The sequence below is a fragment of the Zootoca vivipara genome, chromosome 9 (genome assembly GCF_965207765.1).
Source record: "Zootoca vivipara chromosome 9, rZooViv2.hap1.1, whole genome shotgun sequence".
Classification (NCBI taxonomy): domain Eukaryota; kingdom Metazoa; phylum Chordata; class Lepidosauria; order Squamata; family Lacertidae; genus Zootoca; species Zootoca vivipara.
The window spans coordinates 18,050,103-18,072,568 of NC_142592.1; the positions used below are offsets into that span (position 1 = coordinate 18,050,103).

The 22,466-nt window shown below is 39.5% G+C and overlaps 1 protein-coding gene across 14 annotated transcripts in view; it reads left to right on the forward strand.

Annotated features, from left to right (window-relative positions):
* The first annotated feature begins 246 nt into the window (after window positions 1-246).
* ANKRD26 (ankyrin repeat domain 26) overlaps window positions 247-22,466 on the forward strand; it is a 54,490-nt gene continuing 32,270 nt past the window's right edge. For 9 of the 14 annotated variants that reach the window (XR_015945915.1, XR_015945914.1, XR_015945916.1 and 6 more), the window contains exons 1-18: window positions 350-878; window positions 2,215-2,329; window positions 2,594-2,767; window positions 3,574-3,680; window positions 4,629-4,766; window positions 5,060-5,202; window positions 9,801-9,834; window positions 9,915-9,981; window positions 10,458-10,518; window positions 10,629-10,828; window positions 13,085-13,208; window positions 14,336-14,397; window positions 16,168-16,243; window positions 16,338-16,382; window positions 17,464-17,649; window positions 18,143-18,195; window positions 20,084-21,109; window positions 21,901-22,112. Coding sequence is in view for 9 of the 14 variants with exons in the window: in XM_035127225.3 (XP_034983116.3) it covers window positions 616-878; window positions 2,215-2,329; window positions 2,594-2,767; window positions 3,574-3,680; window positions 4,629-4,766; window positions 5,060-5,202; window positions 9,801-9,834; window positions 9,915-9,981; window positions 10,458-10,518; window positions 10,629-10,828; window positions 13,085-13,208; window positions 14,336-14,397; window positions 16,168-16,243; window positions 16,338-16,382; window positions 17,464-17,649; window positions 18,143-18,195; window positions 20,084-21,109; window positions 21,901-22,112 (3,086 nt within the window). In the remaining 5 variants the exon portion in view is untranslated. Of the gene's footprint in view, window positions 879-2,214; window positions 2,330-2,593; window positions 2,768-3,573; window positions 3,681-4,628; window positions 4,767-5,059; window positions 5,203-9,800; window positions 9,835-9,914; window positions 9,982-10,457; window positions 10,519-10,628; window positions 10,829-10,908; window positions 11,880-13,084; window positions 13,209-14,335; window positions 14,398-16,167; window positions 16,244-16,337; window positions 16,383-17,463; window positions 17,650-18,142; window positions 18,196-20,083; window positions 21,110-21,900; window positions 22,113-22,466 lie in introns of all 14 variants that reach the window. The other 5 variants (XM_035127227.3, XM_035127226.3, XM_088652399.1 and 2 more) reach the window with 5 other exon arrangements.

The window sequence follows — 22,466 nt, forward strand, 5'->3', positions numbered from 1 at the left end:
TAGCGACCTTTGGATGCCGCATGCTGAAAACGCAGCCATTGGAGGCTAGCAATACAAACGCAACGTAGGTGTGGGCGCTGTTGTGTGAAACAAAGTACATGAAATAAATCCGCAGAGAGTTTTTGTCTCGAGCCACGCGTGCAGTCCTCCTCATTTAACCCCGGGGCAAATCGGAGGCTTAGCACGCAACGCACGTGGCAACCCAGCCACGCGCACTTAAGAACAGCTGAGAAGAAGAGAACCCGAGGAACTTTCAAGGACAGCCGCGCATGCGCCACTTTAAAAGGAAGAGACCTCGCTGCCGGAAATCCTTTCTCTCCGAGCGCATGCGTAGCTCCGCCCTGAGGAAAAAGCCGTTGCCTTGGCTGCGAGCCGCGCTTTCATCGCCCCGCCCACCGTCGCGGTTCTGAGGCGGCGGTTGGCGACTCGCGCGGAAGGCCCTCTCCCCCCGCCCCCCACCCCCCCCCAGTTCCAGCCAATGGGTCGTTGAATGTCTGTCAGGGGCCGTTTTCGTTTCCCGACGAGAGGGAGTCCAGTCGGCCGGCGGCTGCGTCCCCCGAGAGCCCCGCCGCCGCCGCCTCCCCGCTTCCCTTCCCCCGGCCTCCGCCGACAGGGATGAAGCGGCTAAAGGGGATCTTGAGGCTCAAGAAGAGGCGGGCGGCGGGGCAGCAGCAGCAGTCGCCGGCGTCGGCGTCTAGCGAAGCGGTCAGCGAGGTTGTCTTGACCGCCTGTGCCTCGTGCCTCGCCAGCGATGGCGCCTACGTGGTGCGGAAGAAAGAGTTGGGCCAGCTGCACCGGGCAGCGGCCGAAGGGAGCCTGGGCGACGTACAGCGGCTAGTACAGAGGCACGACATCAACGAGCCGGATAAGGACTCCAGGTGATGAGAGGGAGCCGGAGGGATCCTGCCCGCGGAAAAGGCTCCCCCCTCTCCGAATCTGAGCCGGAGGAGACGTCTTGGCATTTTATTATTATCATTATTGTTGTTGTTTTGGGAATATAGCGCCTCCTCCTACACGGTTTGGCTCTCAGCCTGGCCTGCTGCTGCTGCTTCCTTTGAAGATACAGTCACTCCGCTGTATCTTCACAGTAGCCCTGTGAGGTAGACCAAGTCGAGAGAGAGAGAGAGAGAAAGTACCCCAAAGCAAGGAATTCAGTCCTCTCCTTGGTCGGTGCCTGGCCCTGAACCGACTGCATCCTCATCCTGGATGCCGGAGATTGCTTTTTCAGTGGTACAAAGATCCGTAGGGGTCAACTCCTAGGGGTCAGGGTTCCTCGGGCCTCCCCCCCATAAAATATTTGAGGGGGCCAGTCCTTGTCTCCCCAATATTTTATTCAAGTTGGCACCAGTTGAAGGAGTGCCAGGTGATATATACAACAGTCATTGTATCTTCACAGTAGCCCTTGAGGTAGGCCAAGTCGCAGGAGAGAGTGAAAGTACCTCCTAAGCAAGGAATTCTGTCCCCTCCTTGGTCGGTGCCTGGCCCATGAACCCTCTGCATCCTCATCCTGGACGCCGGTGGTTCAAAGATCTATAGGAGCCAACTCCTAGGGGCTGAGGTCACTTTGCCCCCCCCCAATAAAATATTTGAGGGGGCCAGCCCCAAGTTGCTGGGCATGGCTATTCAAGTGATGTGTGTGCACCATGTCTTGTTGATTGATTATGCAGGGTGGGGCTTACCTGTTGTCCAATACTTTATTGAAGTTGGCACCCCTGGAAGGTGTGCAGGGTGATATATGCAGCAGTCACCCCGCTGTATCTGCTTCTGATTAGGGAATAATTGGTCATTTGCATGATGTTTCCCTTACAGGGTAGAATGCAGGGATTGTGTTAAGCAGTCTTGGAGTCTTCAGCCCCTTCAGTACATTCCTTGGGGTTGTTACTGATTTCATTTCTTGCCTCACTATTTTCAGGCGCCTGTTAACTTCTTGCAACTTCTTACTTAATAAAAAATAATGTAAATAATGCATTAATATTGACCACGAGAAGCAGTAGGTGTGGAGAGTCTTTATTACGTTGTGAACATACTTGTCCCATGAAGTTTAGTAACTATGTGTCAATCAATCTCTCAGGTTTCACTTTTAGGGTTGTTGTGAGGGGGAAATGGGCAAAACCAAAAGTGTAAGATAAGAAATATTAAGTCAAATAACACATAGGAAAAAACTCTTGCTGTTCTGAGTGATGTCTTGATTGAACTCAATGGTATGCCTTCCAGAACACCTTTGCATCTTGCCTGTGCCAGTGGATATACAGATATTGTTGCTTTCTTGGTAGGCAACAAATGCCAACTAAATTTCCGTGATAATGAAGGGAAAACTCCATTAATGAAGGTATGTATGAAGCAGTAATACAGTACCACATTCTATACATGCCATATCTAGTTGAAAATGCCAGTTTAGTACCACTTTTTTTTGTTAATGACAACCATCAATAAGTTGTTTATATATATATATATAAGTTGTTTATAACCATCAGTAAGTTGATTATAAAGTTTTAAGTTATTGCTTCATGTTTCATTAAATTCTGACAGCATTAAATATTTGTTTGTATTAACATATTTTGTGGGCCTAATTTCCTTTTTTAAATTGTTGCAGGCTGTACAATGCCAGCAGGAATTTTGTGCAATTTATCTGCTTGAGAACGGAGCAGACCCTAATATTGTGGATGTTCACAGTAACACTGCCCTCCACTATGCTGCTGCTAATTCTGGTTTATCTATTACAAAACATCTCCTTGAATATAATGCTGATATTGAAGCACAGAATGAGGTAAAGTAAAATTAGCTGAATACCATAAAATAATTTTTGCTTCTGAATGCTGTTTTGAATGTTAAAATAGTTTATTGAAGAAAAATAATTTTGCTTATGTTGTCAACTTGCATGCAACTTGTCTTTTGTGGCAAGAGAACAGTGTAATGAGTAACTTTTGTATATTACCCACCCACCCCCAATCAGCATGTGCAACATGTACAAATTACCAAGCATCCATGTGAAAGCATAGCATGCTGGTTCTGAGTTGGGTGTGATATTATTCAAATGATTCCCCCTATGTGGGAGCAGGAAGGAGAAGAGAGAGAATTACTCAGAGCAATTAGGAAGTGGTGCTTCCCTGTCCTGCCATTGGTTACTGAAGTGGGAAGAGAGTAATTCAAAGAAGCCTGAAGCCATCCTTTTAGCCCCTTGTGTAGGACTAGTTTGGGTGCACCAAGCCCTAGAGGCTTTCTTAAGGCAATATTCTTCAATGAGACCTGTGGGTATAGGGTGGTGTATAAATTTTAATAATAAAAATAATAAAATAGGGTTCCCAGCTGTGTTTGATTTCAATTTCGGTCATCCCTAGACAGCTTTGCAAGCCATTGAGTATGGTGAGAGTTGTAGTTCAACAATATTTGAGAACTCTGGATTGAAAAACACTGTCTAAAGGAGCTCCCCTCACCTTCAGACTTGGAGTTCTCCCACCTTACTTTGGATGCAGACAACTTTGGTCCACACACAAATGTCCTCAAGTTGTATGTAAAACAGTAAATATGTGTGTATTGCAAATTTTGTCTGCTAATTCAGTTTTATGCTTACAGGATGGGTATACACCTCTATTTGTTGCTGTCACAGAAGACAATCGAGAAATTGTAGAGTTTCTTTTGAAAAAAGGAGCTTCTGTAAATGCCACAGATAATTCAGGAAGGTACAGTCTTATTCATTTACCTGATCTAAAGACATAAGGACTATTTCTAAAGAAAACTGTTGCAGTTTCTGTCCTATGACCTGTAATATATGAATAGACTATGGGTTGTATCCAAGAAAGAAATTGAACTTGCAGAGCTACTTCTACTCTTGCAACAAAAGTTCTCCCAACATGTGTCCTGTAAACCCCACTGCAATCTTCTTTGTAGGTTCCTCCACCCTTTTGGAGCAGATTTGAGGTAGGGTCTGTTCTTAATAATCACCAGCTCTCCATGTTTTTATTCTCGCAGTAGAATTTCACAACCTTTAACTAGTATGCTAATGTGGATAAAGGATGCTGTAGTGAATAGACTTTGAATCTCATTCTGAAATGTTGCTTTGCTGGTGTAACAATATAGTAGCCTAATCTTGACCAAAAAGAGTATCTGCATGGAACTTTCTTCTGTGCTGCCCACCCTTTCATGTTCTTGCTTACCTCATATATGCCCACTTGACTGGTTTGATTGGCGGAATCAGCACTAATACAGGTGCCATATAATACACGTCCCACATTTGTAAGAAATCAGTCTTTTGGTGTGGCAGCATCTGCACTTTGGAACTCCCTGCCTATTGATATCAGGCAGGCGCCTTCACAGTGCCCACCCTGAAACACCAGATTCTGTGGGTATACCTTGATTACTAGTGGCAGGGATTCCACTACAGGGATTCCACTAGTGGTAGCTTACGCCTGTGCTGGATTTAGATAGGCACAGTTGAGAGTTCTGCAACACTGGTCCCACTTACTATTGGCAGAGTTTGACAAAGCTGGGTGGAGGGGTGCTTTGCCTTATCTACATTATTTCCAGTGTAGCAGATCATGGTTTGTATTGTTCTGTTAACCAGCAGCAGGTAGATCATCTAAGTTAAATTCATCAATAAAATTCAGCCGTTCTTGCCCTTTCTGTTTCAGAACTCCACTGTTGACTGCTGCTTCTGAAAAAAACCGTGATTTAACAAACATTCTTCTTCGACATGGCTCAGATGTTTTTCATAGAGATGGAAGTGGATGGTCAACAAAGGAGTATGCTCTGAATAGCGGAGATCCCATGTAAGCTTTTAATTCTAACATATAAGATTATTCATTGACCATAAAATAAATAGGTTGAATTTCTTCAACCATAGCTGGAATGAAAATATCTATCTAGCTACGCACGCACGCACGCGCACACACACACAATCACACAAATAAATAAATGGATCAACTCTCATGTGAGAGTGGATCTTTAGAAAGTCAAAGTCCCTTGCAAAAGTTAGGATTTTACTTCTTGAGTTGATGTAAAAATGTTCTTCTGGTTTGAGGTTTGTTCTTATTCTTTTCATTATCTCCCTTCTACCCCTTAGTCTTTTGCAATATGTATCTGAATTTTCTAACTGCAAAAATAAAGAACAGAGCTCTGGAGATCAAAAAGTCTTAACTTTATTGAGCAGCCCAGAAAAACATGGATATTCTGGCATGTTGGGTGCACCTGCTACAAACAAAGAAGGTACGATTTTATATACTAAACTTTTTATATACTAAAACAAGACAATCTCTTCTTGTTCCGACATGGAGTCTATGCAACTGAAGTGATCAGGCAAACTGAAGCTACCCTTTCTATGTTTCAAGTACCCAACTGGTGACTAATAATATTCACAAAATGGTAAGAGTTGGAAGGGAATTTGAAGGTCAGTTAGTTTAAACCCTTGTTCATTGCAGAGTAGCCACATTCTTCACTGCTTCTGTGTGCCTCCTACTAGGGGTTGCTGAGTTTTCAACCTGAAACAAGCCTGTACAGTATGTTAATATAGTGCAGAATGAGTGTGTGTGTGTCTAAGGATTTCTTAAAGTTTATGGCACCTGAAGAATTCAAGCTTTAGGCTACTGAATTACACTGTGGCTATATGCAAACTTAGTTAAATGTATGCCATATTTGAGGGGCTAGAATAGAACAGCTTCTATAATATTGCACTTACTTTGTGTCATTTAAGCAATTTAAGTTTATACACACACTTTATAGAAGCAATTAATAAGTATTTGTCTTCTTAAACTCTCATTGTAATCCTCAAGAAGTATCTGAAGAAGTGTGCATGCACACGAAAGCTCATACCTATGACAAACTTAGTTAGTCTTTAAGGTGCTACTGGAAGGATTTTTTTATTTTTATTTTGTAATCCTGAACTTAATCATAATATCTCCCTCAATGGGGAAAGGGGGAGTGAGACTTGGGAAGGGATGGTCAGTTTGGAGAGAAGCAAATTCCATGACAAGGTACAAGATTCAAAGCAGCAGTACACTAGGATTACTTTTTTATTCTTCATGGGGCGTCTGCTTATTAAAATAAAAAGAAGTTCATAATCTTGCAAGGAAGGTTCACTCTTTGATCTGCAGACTTAGTGCATGAAGTGTTCTGGTGAGACATTTCGGAGGAAATTGCACTATGTGCATGTTCAAAGATCATTTTTGTTCATGGTGTGTATATTTACAGAGCTAGGCCCTGATACGAAAAATGATTGCCACAATGCTGCTTTGAAACATTATATACCAACCTTTATATGAGACATCATGCTGCAACTAGTGCAACACATCCTGCCTATTCACTTATTTAATGGGTTAAAAGGAAAAATGAGTTACAAGGTCATTTCTAGCTCTGTCATTCTGTGTGGAGGGTATTGCTTGCAAGTTCAGTAGCTTTGGTTGCATGATAGATTCAGTTGCATTTTCCGGTGTACAGAGAAGTCTGGGGCTTAAGTCTACCCCCCTGCCACTGAAAGCTTTAAGGTAGTGGTGAAACTTTTAACTAACCAAAACATATGATACCATGCCATATTCATATTCCCTAAATAAAACATTGCTAAGGATGTGGCCCTTAGCAGCTGTAACTTCCCAGCATTTTGGAGCTTAAGTGACCATGGAAATCCCTTAACATAGCATGTTAAACTGAAAGGGGTGCCCCCCCTTTTTTTAAAAAAAACACATCGAAACTTGGCTTCAGCCAGCATTTCTTCTCATATCTTTGTGCTGTCACTTCTGCAGTAGAAACCTAAGAGTCGTGGTTTTTGACTTCTAGTAATATTGTAAATTGCTTCAGAATCCCTCATGGGAAGTGATTCATATATTAAAGGATGGATGGATGATGATGATGATGGTGATGATGGTAATAATAACGTCTCTGGATGCACTGTAGAATGAGAGATGGCAGATTAATTTCTGGCTGCATATTGAACTTGCCAACAGCATTCAATTTGAGCAACAGCCCTGGGTTCTCAATACTGGTATCAAAACAGTCAAACTAACAGTGCTCATAAAAAGTAGCTACAAGCTGGTGGAATCTAGGTTGGATATGTATTTCTTTAACCATAATTATCATAGTGTAAAACAGGGGTAGGGAATCTTTTCGGGTCCAAGGGCTGCATTTTCTAATGTCTAAGTTCCCAGGGGCTGCATATAAGCCATGGTTAGGACTAACATAAAAAAGTGGAGGAGTCTCCTGGCACACTCTTATACATATGCAAATTGCTGCATATTCTCAAGTAACATGTTCATAACACTCATTCAATCATACCCACAGCCCTTATACACAGAGAAAGACATGCACATATACATTTAGACTTGCTGTCAACATCCTCTTTACAGTTAATCTTTCCCTCCTCATCTGTAATCTCAACGAGGATCCTCACACTCTTGCACAGTAATTGACCTTAAAAATGCTGTTTCGTTGGAGCCATTGAGATACTTCCCCGCCCCATCAAGCCTAATTAAGTACTGCATGGGATGAATATTTGATGGCATTGCAGTACATGTGGAGGGTTAAGTGTTTCCTCCTTGGCTTTCCTTTTGCTGCACATCTTCCCCTCCCTCTTCAGCAGTTGGGCTTTTTTTTAAAAAAACTTCTGCTGCTCCTAATGGAACAAGCTCAATTGTTGTGCAGGGGGCTGTTGGGGGACAGACGTTTCTGTATCCTACTGTCGAGGGGTCATTTACCTTTACCTTTTTTACACACACACACACACACACACACACACACACACACACACACACACAAACACACACTCTCTCATGTGCCCCTTAATCCTGTTTTAACTGTTTAGTTTGGTATTTTCCAACAATTAAAGTTACATTTTCTTTTCTTATGAAACACTGATACAATGTAAGTCTTTCCTTCAACATTGTCACTTCTTTAAAGGAATGATCAGGAAGCTTCCTGCTTGTATATATAACAAAAGTGAATACTAATGTGTCTCTTCTTAATTGGTGTTTATAAATTGTGGGATAGAGTTGGATGATTTGCCTTTCTTGAACTTGAATTGGTGGTTTGTTTTTCATTGCAGCAAACTCATTACATTGAATAACTTGTTAGTTTATATGTGTATTTGTGTTTCTATATTTGTAATTGTTTTATGAATTCACTGTTTTTATCTATTCCTTCCATGCCTTGGCCTAAATAGATAGACAAGTGCACCTGACACTCAGTCAAACAGCAGGAGTTTCAGGGAAAGGTATAACAGTCTCCAAGGGTCAAATATGTAATGATTCGTTTAGATTTAGATTTTTAATTCAGATACCCTGCTTTGGTTTGTGCTTACTGCTTTTAGAAAATCCATAGTGCATAGTTCAATTGTAGCAAGCTGATGTGGAAATAATGGCCAAACTAGATGATGGGTTTGTGTGTGTCAGGATTGAGAAATATGGCAACCAAGGATGGATGCTTAAATCCTCTCCCCCTGCCATAGTTGTTGTCCCCCCCCCCAATGTTTTTCCTCCTGGGAAAGAAGTTGCTATAAGCATCACTTTTATCTTTCATGGACTTGGGTCTGATCAGCATCCCCATATCTGCAATTTGTTTTAAAATGCAGAAATGTGAAATGCAATTTCTCACTTTACCTTTCATCTAATTTAGCCCTTGGTATCTTGTTCTCTTTAAGAGTTAATGATTTAGAAGTGATTGTTGCTGTTCTGTACTACATGGATCCACTGTATGCTAGAGCTCCCATTGTACACATGATGGGATTGTCTAACCTTCACAGAGAATGTTCCTCAGGCAGTGAGGAACTTCTCATCCATAGGGTAATGGCCTTGCTTAAATAGAGCTCACAGTGTTACACGTCAGCAGAGGTAATTTGGATGAGGGAATTGTATCTTTGGTCTCTGAAAGTTGTTTCTCTATGCACTATCCAGTGTTAGGATGTGGGCTGTTTCTTCTGTGTAGCTTCTAATTCCTTTTCAGCCTGTTATGGGAAGTGTAGTGATGTTCTTCAATCTCCTTGATTTATCTATTGGGGGAAGAGAGAGGATTTCCAGAGTTCTCATGCATGATGAACAGGCTCAGAAGCTTCCTTTGCAGAGAGCTGGAAATTTAGGGAAAGTACTTTGCATTTCCTACCCTACCCACCCCCTGCCCCTGAAACAAGTAATTTTGCAAGACAATAGGGCTGACATAAACCAGAATTTTTTTGAGCTTTGGATAACTTGGGGAAAGCCCTGATTTCTTTCCCCTCAGAAATTCCCCAAAAGGCTCAGAAAGACCCAGCCATTTGGAATTGAGATAGTGTGAGTGCTCAAAATTACTCCCAACATGGAAGGTGGCTTGGCTTTCAACAAGGTCACAAATATACACTGAGGCATCTGTGAATGTGAAACTTTCTTGCACTTTGGCTTTAAAGACAACTTCACAATTAAAATAAATATATGCCTATGGAGCTTTTTTTTTTTTTACATTGATGCAGTCAAAAAAGCCACAACTTGAAAAGGAATTTTGTGTTTACATAGGTCCTTCTATTCATGCACACTCGTATCCATGTGCACCATTAATTGTGGATTTGTATGCTAAATGGTGATGCATTTCCACCATTCCCAATACCATAGGGAGTGATAAGCTTTACAATGGGGGAATATTAGATCTGTGCTTGCTGTTTTTTATTTAGCTAGTGAATATGGAGAAAAGTGCACAAGGCAGTTATTTTCAGATTTTTAAAGATAATTTATCTTTGTACCTTAAAATCTTTATAGATTTGTACAGTTTAAAACATTTTAACTGAAATTGTTCCTTAAAGTTTGTTCATTGTCTTGATTTTTATGTGTTTATTGTATATGTTTTTTGAACAGTTATTGATGACCATTCCTTTGGAGATTCATTAAGGTAAGATTTTACATTTGCTTTTGATGAAATTAGTTCTATAAAACTGGATTTATATTCTGATTTTTAAATGTTCATTTCAGAGATTCTGGAAAAGCAGATAATGACAGCTGGATTTCTTCAGAAGAAGAAGAAGATTTCAGTCCTAAGGTATGTTATAACTTGCAGAAGTCAGTTGAACCATAACCTGTTATACTTGGGTCCACCATCTGCTATTGGTACTACACCATACCTCAACCAGTATGATCAGTATTTTTTGTTCGCTTGCGAGTTTTCCCCTGTTTGCAAACTCTAACTCCAGCGATGTACATATTTTAAGTACACTTAATTAGTATATTGATTATTAAACCCCAGATTGATCATTTTTATTGTTTATTATGTAGAGAATTATGCAGAAATTGTGGTTTAAATAGGGTGGCTGTTTGCCATAATAAACACTGATTGATTGATTGATCCATTGATCCATTGATTGATTGATAACTCCAGTGATGGGTCATTATGTAAAAGTCTTGGAGCTTGCTTGACCCACTGCTGAGAGAGAAACAACATAATGTGGCCTTGTTAAAAATATAATATATGAAGTGTTGTTTCAGCTAAATCTTAATGTGCTTAAATTTTGTTTCCAGAAACCAGAGAAGCCAAGTTTGGCTCAGATAATGAATCTTTCCCAGCAAATCAAGAAAAATGGTAAGCTGCCTGTAAAACAGGTTTATTATAACTTGCTTGAGCAATTTTTTAAAATAATTATTTATTTCTCCTGTGTTTAATTTTTTGTGTGTGTTTGTATTTTGATGTAGTAGATGAGAAAAGTAGCATTATCAGAGCAGAACATATAGCCATTTCACAACAGAATAAATCAGATTCTGAAGCTGAAGATCTGAGAAAGTCCCTTCCTAAGCCTTTGTTCCAAGTTCAATCCTTTCCTCATCCTGTTCTATCCTCACCCGGCTCCTTTTCAAAGTGTTCCCAGATGACTCCCAAACTGGACTCTAAGCAGGTAAAAATAATAATTTACAAGTTTCAATCTATCATTTGTTTATCATCTGTATTTTTATACCCACTTATGTTTGTATAAAGACAATGAAAATAATCAATCATCAAAAGAAAATATACAAGCAGTATCCATTAATTCCCCAAAACAAGAATTGAATGATCCAAATGATTCTTCAATCAATGAAGAGGAAGAATATGAGGAGGGGGAGGAGGAAGAAGAGGAGGAGGAGGAAGAAGAGGAGGAGGAGGAAGAAGAAGAGGAAGAAGAAGACATGGAAGAGGAGGAAGAAGAGGAAGGAGAGGAGGAAGATGAAGAGGGGATAAAGGAGGAAATGGAAGATAACTTCAGTGAAGAAAAGGAGAATAATTTTAGTGAAGAAAACATAGAAGAAAGTTTGGGCAAGATAGAAAATGTGAAAGGGGAATATTTTGAAAAACCAGAAGGAAGAAAATCTATTGCATCCAGTGAGCTTAAGCAGGAGGGAAATGCTTCTAATACTAATAGTGAAATAGATTTACAAAACGAAGGACTGAAAGAATCTGTTGGCGTCCCTGTGTCTTTTATTGATGGGCAATATGAGCATTCAGATGAAAATACAGCTATTAGTGTAAATAATGAACTGTCCAATTGTTCATTTGAAAGAGAAAAAAGTTCTAAATATGAAGACCAATTCCAAGAAAATGAGAAAAACACCAATATTTCACATGAGAGCCCCCCAAAAGTGTTTCCCTCATCTGAGATTTTTGAAGGAACCAAAGATCGTGCAAAAGATGCATTTTCATCTCCCTCAAACAGTTGCCATGATAATGGGGTAGATTCAAACATGGGTGATGACACTGAAAACGTTGATGATCCTGGGTCTGAGACGGAACTTGAAAAACACAAATCTAGAAAACAGAATTCCAAGGATGCTGATCTTTTGGATAATCAAAATATTGGAGAAGAACAGTACATGGATTCAGAAGAACTGGAAGAAGCAGTATGTGAACCACTAGTTCAGAAAAGTGAGAATATTGAGGAAGAAAATCTAAAAGCTTTTCAACCTAGTACCAAAGTAAGTGAATATAATATGATGGAAAAAACTCATGTAGTAAAGCAAAAAATGAAAGGCAAAGATGAACTTCAGCGAAGGAATCTGAATTGTGAATTAAAGGTAAAATCTATAGTTTCATATTAGCCACCCTGTCATTTTTTGTATAACTGCCATTGAATTACTGCAGGGATAGTCAGCATGGGTGAAGGGAGCTGTAGTCCAAAACATATTTAAGACGGCTCATTGGCTACCTCTGAACTAGTGTAACACATTTTTATAAATAACTGCCCTTAAAAATTACTTGGAAACTGCAGTTGGTTCAGAACACAGCAGTGTAATTGTTAACCCGTAAGTGCTAGCTTTATTGTATTTCATTATTGCTACAAAATCTGCATGGGCTAACAATTTGTTTTTTAGTCACAGTTCAAGGTGCTGGTTCTGGCCTTAGGATACAAGAAGGACAGCTATGAGCATACAGAGTCTTTAAGAACTGCCTCAGAAATCTGTCTTAGGGTGTCTTAATTACTGTTTTTTAATTGTGAACTGCTTTCATGAGTCCATAGAGGAAAAGCACAATGAATTACATCGATAACGGATCAGTAATGATTTATGGTTAATAAAATAATGGAAATGGAACTGTAGTTAAAAAATAAGTACGTAAACTATGGCAGCAGTGAGGAATCTCTAGCCTACAGGCCTATAGTTGGGGAAGCCCAGTAGGTTTCCCCAAACCATGCCAACCTGCTACACACCTCATATTATATCTGATGTCAGGTGCGGGCAGGTAAAGGTGTGGCTGCAAATGAACAATCAAGGGTTTGAAGTCTGTTCTTAATTGTTCCTTGGCAAGTAGGGCTCACTGACAACACCAATCAGCTGACTGGTTTCTGAGAGAACCCTCTTCAGAGTTCTTAGTGATTGACAGATTGATTGACATTTCTCACCCTATAATGCATTGGCAGCTGTCTGAAGCAAGATGTTTCAGATAGAAAGCCATTCTTAGTGTTTCCCACAAGAGGACCCTAGAGTGATATTTTTAACTTTACAACACCATCCTATATGTACTTGTACATACTCAGAAGTAAGTATCATTTTGTTCAGTGGAGCTTAGTCCCAGGTAAGTAGTGTACAGGGCTTCCGCTTTAAATCTTACAAAAATTATTTGTATGTAGATTAAACAATAAGTGGGAAGTTTAATTTTAAAATTAGTACATTCTTTGCATTAGGAAGAATCTTCAGAGAAAGATGCTGAGAAAGAAGATGATGGGGGGAAATCAGATGTTGCCGATAAAAAAAGGATACATATCAGGAGCCCTCAGAATCCCCTACAAGATGGTGCTGTTAAAAATGGTAGAAAACTCAAATTTTCTTTATCCATATCACAGATTATAATGTTAATAACATTTTGGAATTTTATTTCGGTCACTCGCATGTTTAAAATCTGAAACTTGTTGCAAGCATTGGTCTCAGTCTGCCCTCAGACAGCCTTTACCTGTGTACCTGCCTGCCTCTAACCCCGTGGTTCCCAATGTGGGGCTACTATAACGGCATAATCCTATGCATGTTCTCCGCTAAGACAGTGCACTCCAGCTCAACCATCTTGGTCAGATCAAAGTGGTCCAGCATCAAAATAAGGATACCTAGATATGGTGGCACTCTCCAAATGTCTTTGGCATATGTATTTTATCCTAAAATGCTATGACCACCCCCCTTGTCTATCATATGGCCATGCACTCTCAGTGTTCACCCACTTAGATCATAAACATTTCCCTACTCATCCCTGATTTGTTCTGAACCAGGTGCTGCTTATTTCCTGTCTTTCCTGCTTCAATCCATTTTAAAATTGCTCTGCCATCTTTTTAATTTTAAGTCTTAACTGTCTGATTCCATCCTGGTTCAAGTGGAGTCTTCTCCTTTTCAGCAGACCCAGTTTGTCCCAAAATTTTCTCGGGTGCTAAACAAATCCAAAACCCTTTCTTCCAACACCGCTGTCTCATCTGCATGGTTCACCAGTTACAGCCCATTTTGGACAAATATAACTTGCCATGGTACTCCAATCTCTGGTGACTTCCAGATTGCATTATCCCAATGTATTCTTTGTGGGTCTGCCCTTGAATCTACTCAGAAACTTCAAAATGCAACACTCAGATTACTGGCTGGGGTTCCCTTTAGAACTCCTATAACCCCAGTTTTAAAGGAGCAGTATTGGTTGCCAGTTTGTTTCCAGACCCAATTAAAGGTGCTCACATAAGTTTTTAAAGTTGTTTAGGCCCCAAATATCAGAAAGAGTGTCACAGTGCAGTTTAACTGATACTGTGATGAAATGAATACTAGTACTTTCTCTAGCCAAGCAAATGCTCAACTCAGATTTGCTGCTTTGTCACTTGCTGTGATGATTTGTCAGCTGGGGCTGCCCTCTTGCTTGTGGAGAAAATTTTCTTTTATAGAGAAAAATCAGTCGATCTTTTATTTTGTAGCTGCATTGACATTTGGAATGTATGAGGAAGAGGAAGATGCAGAATCTTCATGGACTTCAAAGGTAGGCTACTTTGCACTACTGACAAGGCTTTGCTCTTTTGAGCCTATTCTTGATTTCCTTATGTGTGTCTTTAAAGGTTTTGGTGGGTTGTGTTTTTTTTAAAGAACATATGAACATAGAACTGTCTTGACCTGTGCTTCTAAGAGAATTCTTCTGCCACTTCAAGATATAGTCCACATGTAATTATTGTAGTGCCGTGTATAAAACTAACAAAATTAGTAATTTAAAAATGTAACATAGTACAAGCTAGTATTTTAAAATATAGTGTCAAAAGAGCTGTGAACAGAAGGAGAGCAGCCTTTTATTCCATGAACTCTTGAGGGTGCCATAGTTGTTAGAGAGTTGCATTGCAATATGTGAAACATACTGAAAAAGAGAAAAGTGGATTTGAGAAGCATAGAACAATCCGACCTGTGATGTGGGGTGGGAGAGGCATAGTAGAGAGATACAGAGGTGGTTACCAAAATATGGCTATATAGCAGTGATGGGCAACCTTTTGAGCTTGGTGTGTCAAAATTCGCCAAAAAACCGAGCATAACTCGGGTGATGTGTCACTTCGAGAAAAAACACCATAATTTTGCGATATTTATAGTTTAAATAACAAAAATGTATAATTGTAATATATAACTGTATTTAATAAACCAAAAACTAATTATTTAACCAAACCAAACCAAAAAACCCTTATTTATCACAAAGTGCCCAGAGTTGTTGAGCTTTTTTGGGGGAGCTGCTAACCAAAGTTTTGGAGGTTTTTTGGGGGGGATGCCCCAAAGCTGCTGCGCTTTTGGGGGGGGGAAGAGAACAAAAATAAATGACGAATAATACCTTCGCTGAAACTAACACGCAGCACCGACATAGTCTGCTAAAGCACCAAAAATCCCAGCACAGAACGGGTTAAAAAACGAACGCTGTTACACCCAATCATAGGCTGCCAAAGTGCCAGAAAAATCAGCACAGAAAGAGTTAAAAAACCAATCTCTGGCTACCAGCAACAGCGGAGACAAGCTCTAGTGGAGACAAGCTGTAGGAGGAGCGGGAGAACAAATGGGGGGCAAAAAACAACAACAACAGTGCAAATGGGCCGGTGGGGCGCGTGCCAGCAGTGAGGGCTCTGCGTGTCATGTCTGACACGTGTGTCATAGGTTCGCCATCACTGCTATATAGCATCATAGAATTGTAGAGTTGGAAGGGACCCCCACAGGGTCATTTAGTCCAACCCACTGCAATACAGGAATGTGCAGCTGTCCCATATGGGGAGTGAACTTGCAATCTTGACATTATCAGCACCACACTCTAACCAACTGAGCTATGTTCTTTACTTTACATACTTACCAAATCGTAGTGTGTATATGTGAGGGAACAGATCATAGGTAAGCTTTGGAAGTGTAACATTGAATAGCTGAAAATGCTTTTGATCTAGACATGGTAGATGAGTTGTAACCAATGTATCATGGAGAAGCTGCAATACTGAGGTCACCAGTAATGGTCCTTAGGAGATGTTTGGCTGCAAGCAGTTGACCCGTTTGAGTGAATTTTATTGTGTGAGAACAATGGGAGATATGTTAATTTCTATATGTAGTATCCCGCATTCAGTCACGAACCTGCTTTACACCATTAAAATTATTGCTCCAGCAAACTTCCCACAGTGGAAGAGGGTAACCTACACTGAGTTGGTCATCTCACATGAATCTAATTACTTCAGTTAATCATCATAGCTAACGGTCCAATTCAGATGTTTCATCTTTCTTTTTTGGATTATCTTTGTTGCAGGCAAAGTCTGATAAAGGTAACTTCAAACATGATGCTGATCATCAGAGGACAGAAAGCAAAGAAAAGCAAAAATCAGGTAATGCATTCTACAATAAATTATTTGGAGGAAAATACACATTTTGTTTAATATCATTTTCAGCTGACATCCTTTGTATTTTTTCTACTTTCAGATTTAATGGAAGAACTTGGACTAGACGCTGAAGATGATCTTGAAGGTTCTTAGATAGTTTTATTTGTGTCATACACTGAAAATACAACAATTAACTATCCTATGCTTCTGAAGAAAGAACTTAAGGCCACCATATATTAGCTTAGTCTCTCTCAGGGCAGGTGTCAGGATCAGGTCATCAATAATTCACAAGGTGTCAATGAAGTTAACTGTTTATTCAAAGAAACAAAACAGCTCAGGCCTGGTGAGCACAGGAATTTTTCCCAGCAGGTCTTGCCCTGACGAGGCAGTTGCAAGGATTGAAGGTCCCTGCCTTCTCATAGCTCCCTAAGTCTCCTCCTTCCCCGGGTCCTCCTCAAGCAATCTGAGGCTCCTTTGTCTTGCCCGTCTTTGCTCTGCTTGCTTCATACCTCTCCAGTTCTGGGAGACCAGGGAGGAGGAGAGCAGGTCACAGCAGGAGACTCCCTGGCTTCTTTAATATCCTGCTTCATCTCTGCCTCTTGCCCCCCCCCCTCCTCTCTCCAGCCCACTTCTGCTCCTGGTTCTGGACTGTTCTCTGTCACAGACTCTTCCTGCTCACTAAACCATGTTACCTCTTCAGCTTCTGACACCTCCTTCTCTCCCTCTGACCACTCATCGTTGTCCCACCAACAATCCCCAGGCTCTAAGCCTTCTTCCCTTGCGGTTCCCCAGCTGGTTCCTTTCACCACTCTCCTGCATCCAGCCAGTCCATGACACACTGTCAAAAATAAGAGAGAGATTCCCACATTAAGTTCTTGAGAAAAGGCAGGCAATGTGGCCTTGGTACATTCTATGCTTCCATATACAGATGACTGTGTTTCTCTTATGAGATGCATGGCCAAGTATTATTGTAAACAGAAGACCCTTGCATAGAGGGTTACTACTGAAATTCCTAAAGAAGAGCTGTGGTACTCCATATTGCAGAGATGAGTATTTCAACTATAGGGAGCTTTCCTTTGTTCATAATAGGCCATAGATCTTTCTATCTATAAATTTAAAACATAATAGGTAATTTTGGTCTGTTTTCTAGAAAAAGTAAATGTGTCATGGTGTTTACTTAAATACAATGCATTTTGAACTTTCTAAAACTATTCTGACTTTATCAGGTACATCTGACTGGGATTCTACCAGTAATTCATTGAGGACTATTCCTTACGCTAAACCGTTTAGCTCTCTGATGCAAGATGATGCCTCTCTACTACAGTTAACTAAAAGTGATGCTGCAAGCAAAACCAGTGTTGCTGGGAGAGCAGAAGAGTTAGCTGATGTTCGAACAAGAATTGCTTTAAAAGGTAGTTGGTTTCATTCTTTGCAATATTAGGCTCTGCCTATATACCAAAGAGCAGAGAAAATGCCTTACAATTCTATTCACAACTCATTTGATAGTTAGTGGGTCCACTTAACAGAGTTGTGGATTGCAAGGTTTGAAACTGGGTTAGTTGTTTTAGTTAGTTCTGGTTCTAATTTATGTTGAAGAATTAATTTTAGTTGGAGTTGGTATTTGTAGGGACATCCTAACTACATTTTCCTCTCTTCTCCCATTTTTTTAATTACTGCTGGAAATATTCTGACAGTTCTGAGTGCCCTGGAATGTTATTTGATTACTTGCCTTGGAAGTCTGAATACATCCGAATACGTCTCAGTTCAGTATAGCTAACTTGTTAGGTTTTAAAAACAACAACAACAACAACCATCAGAAGTGTTTATACTATCTGGGTTTTCTGTGGAGTACAGTGAAACAGAAGTTATAATAGTTAACACCCATTTTCATCTAATATTTTACAGATCAATGTAATGAACAAAAAGGCATGAAAGAATTAGAAAAAGATGAGAACAAGGTAAGTATTTGAAAACAGTACATAAGTACAACTGAAAACATTTGAATACTTAAACTGAATATTGTTTCTTATGTGACTACAACAATCCTTAAGATTATTATTTTTTTAGTTTTTCAGTGATTTTGAAGGTAAATTGATGAATTTGATACCTTCATCATCTCTGCTTCCAAATTCTATGTCTTTTTCTACTTGTTAATTTCAGCCAGATTTCTCATCACTGCCCATTCTCTATTTCTAGAACTGTATTGTGTTTATTTGAATGGGAACTCCCTTAGGCTCTTGGTTTCTGTGATCTCAACACATTTATAGATCCTTTCCTCTATGAATGAATAAATGAAAGAGGTAGAATAAATACTTTTTTTTTTTTTTGAAAATATGGACTGCTGCATGTCAAATGTTGAGCAAAGGAAAGAATTAAAAGCTATGCCACTGATAGAAAAGTGTATTTAGAAAGATTTTTAGCAGCGAAATGGCAATTACCGAGGAATTCAAAATAATGGTCAGACCTTTGCAGTAGTCTTGCAAATCAATGTTTGTATCATTCTTTCACATGGAATTACTTGGGCGCATTACTTCTTGGGGTCGCTGAAAATCACAGTCCCACCAAGAGAGATTCTCTAGCCTACATTTTACCACAGAAGCACTTAAACATACAGTGTCAAAATTTCTCCAGTATATTTCAAGTATCTTGTAGTTTCGCAAGGCAGGAAGATATGTATTCAGAATAGATACTGAGCACCCTCCAGTGACAGCAAGAAAAAATTACAGCTCCATTGAATTTCAGTACCCCTTCCTCCTTCGGGAGCCAGATCCAAAAGTGGAGATGTCTCAACTCTGTGGACCTGTCTTTGGATCATAACGGTTCTTATTTGTTGTGTGTATTTGCCTTTCTGTCCTTCCCTTTGTTGACCATGTGGGAAGTCATTTGATTCTGTGGTTTGTCTGGTTCCCTTCACCCAGTGTTCTGCCCGACACTTTGTTCTTCTCCCGATCATTCCCATGTCTTTTCTAGGGTCTGTTTCTTCCTGTCTTCAGTGTTTCATCCACTTGTTCGTTTCCACCTTGTGTTCTCCCCTTGTTTGAGGTTTTTATGTCATTGTTTCCTTAAGGTGGGTGGGGATAGACACTTGTTTCACGTGAGTGTTCACAGAGCTAAGCACAGTGTCTTTGGAACTGAACCTTGTCCAAGTTCAACCTTTGCCTCGTAATGGGAAAGGCTCTTGTTTTCCCCATAAACATAGATCGGATCGTTCCCACTACCTGTCTGCTTCTTTGGAAGCCGCACCAGCCCCTTCAGCCACAACTAATGCAGCCATTGTTTTCCATTGTTTTGCAAGTGGCTATGTGTGGCTTGCACAGATACCCAGTAATAACCACCGCGAGTGGTGACAGTTACTGAAGTGGGAAGTGTAACAATGGTGTGTGAGGCCCCAGGTAGCTTGGGAAGATGTTGTGACCTGTTGAGTATTCCTATCTATCTGAATACATTAGATTTGCTGAGTTCTAATGCTTTTGAGAGCCGTGAATTCTCAAAAGATTCATAGCTCTTCTCCAACCTCCTCAGTTATTCCTGCTACACAATAATTGAAAATCTGTACAGGGAATACTTAATATTAGTACTTGAATTTTTTATTTTACTTTATAAATCTGTCCAAAGTGATGAGTTTAGTAAATTACACACACACACACACACACACACACACACACACACACACACACACACAAGTGCACAAAAGGAAGAAATATATTTCATTTATTATGATGCTGCAGTCCCAACATTTTTGTTAAAAAATAAAAGGCCAGCATTGAATTCCTTCTTATAATATTTGTAGCATAATTATTGGTTATCATTTGCTAATTCTTCTTTGTCCATACTTGCTTGCATAAGGATATAAATATAATAGACACATCCAACTCTATAGAGAAACCACCACCTGAAAATCAGACTGACAAGGCAGAAATTGCATATACTTGTGATGAAAAGAAAACGGAAGCAGCTGTTTACAATGCGGAATCAAACAATAAATACAATCATTTGTATTCAACACTCTGGGAAGAAAGATATGAAAAAATGTGGGTTGCAAGTGAGAAAAGGGAAGTCAAAACAAATTTTAAGAGCATTACAGCAGAACTAAAGCAAATGTTCGGTGAAGTTAATGGAAATGAGAAAATATGCAATACTGCTGTGGAAGGAATATCGCAAGATGGCTTCTGTGGTGTATTAGAGGGTACGAAAGAATCATCACCACCTCATCTGTCTAAAGGTACCATTGGTATACAGGGAAAGAGTGATGGAGAGTCAAACTCTGTGATCACAGAAGTGGAATTCAGTACTGAAAACACGATTTTATATCCCCAAAATTCCATTTCTCAGAAGCCTCTTTTTAAACTGTGTAAGAATGAAAATCAGAATATTGAACAGCATTGGAACACATATGATGAGGCATTGTCCAATAATACAGGAGGTACAAAAGTGAATCTAGGTGAAGAAAGGAGTGACAATACAGTTGAACACTTGGAAACAAATAAGAGTGGGAAGACTTCAGCTCCAATAACAAGTCCCAATTATTCACCATTGCATACTTGTAAAGACAATGTTTCAGATGCAACTTTTAAGACTGCATGTATCAAACAACCTATCATGATGGACAATTCAAATTTACATTTTGATGTAGCAAACGAAACAAGTAGAAAAACTCTACATAGTTTTAAGACTGTTGTAAGCAGTTGTAAAGATACCGATACTGAGATTGGAAATAAAGTGATAAACTCTGTACAAAGCTTCCATCAAGCATCAAAAAAAGAACTGGATAAAGAATTGGAATGTGATGTCGCAAGGTTTAAAAATGAGGTAGGAATGCTGCAGATAGTGTTCCTGGCTTTGGAGAACGAAAAAGCCCAACTGCAAAAAGAGGTAGAAGTGTACCTGCTGCTTTTCATTCTTTGATCTTTCTTGCACATCCTTTCTTGCACATTCTGTTCATTTTAGCTCTTCAACATTTGTCGGAAAGCCCTCTTTTTAAGCTTCACACAATTCTTCTTAAGCGGATCATGAAGGAAGAGATTATATATGCTTTCTTTCCATTAGACGATGATTTTAACTATTAATTCACCAATTTGTTTTTATCATGTATTTTGTGTTTTTTCTGGTATTTCTATGCTGTGAACCACCTTGAGATCTATGAATCAAGGGTGGTTTACAAATAGTAGACTATACTAACATGAAAAGGCCACAAATAACTTAAGTTTTAAATAGGTGCAATGGCCTGACAAATACACTGCACCCATTTTAATCAGGATAAGAATTTGGCCCAAAAAATGTGAAAGTGGCTTCTGAACAGGGTATTGATCAATATTTCCATTTACTGTCATTCTTGCTTAGCATTCTTCACTTTTGCTGTGTGAAATGTTACTCTTGTAAGATTCATTTCCCTCATTTATAGTATTGTTGGTCACTTCTCTAAATAATTTATCTGCTTTCACTTAAATACTGTGGGTTTTTTCTGTCACTAATTCATGTATTCTTTCATTACTACCTGTTATGCAATACAAATTCTTATTAACTTGCAAGCTTAGTAGTGAGTATTTTCTTTCCAGTGGTGAAATGGTTGTTTTCCTGGAGTGTTGAGCAAAAAAATAAAAGAACAATGAAAAATTATTGGCAATCTACATGCATTCTGACAATATATTGACAATATGTTTTAGGTTGAAGAGGAAAAAAGAAAGCAGAAATGGGAGAAAGTGGAGGTTGCTGGAAAAAAAGAAACTGCAAATGTTGGAAAAAAACTGGCTATGAATATTGAACAAAGGGATCAAAAGCCCTCAGAAAATGAAGGTGAAATGATGGAAGAAAGTCAATTAATGAGCAAAATTTCCTCAGTAGATAAAAAGGGATTACTTACAGTAACTTTTAAGAAGTGAGTATGAATAATAATATTAATATACATCTGTACTCATATGAATGTACTGAATGAGTTTGCACAAGGGGATAAGTAACTATACAACCATCTGATGTAGACTATATTTACATCTCCATCCTGGACACGTGAGAGCATAGTTCATCATTTTCAATTGAAATAGTCATACTGTTGTAGTTAGTAGCATTTAGCTCTAATTTTCCTCAAAGATCTGGTCCCAACAATCATCTGCCAATAATTTTTCCATCTTTAAGTATGTTATGGTTTCATTTTTCTCACTGTATAATTTTTTTGTTTTGCTACAGGTGCATTTGTTTTTCCCCAATGCATATTATTTAAGGTGGTGCGGTTTAC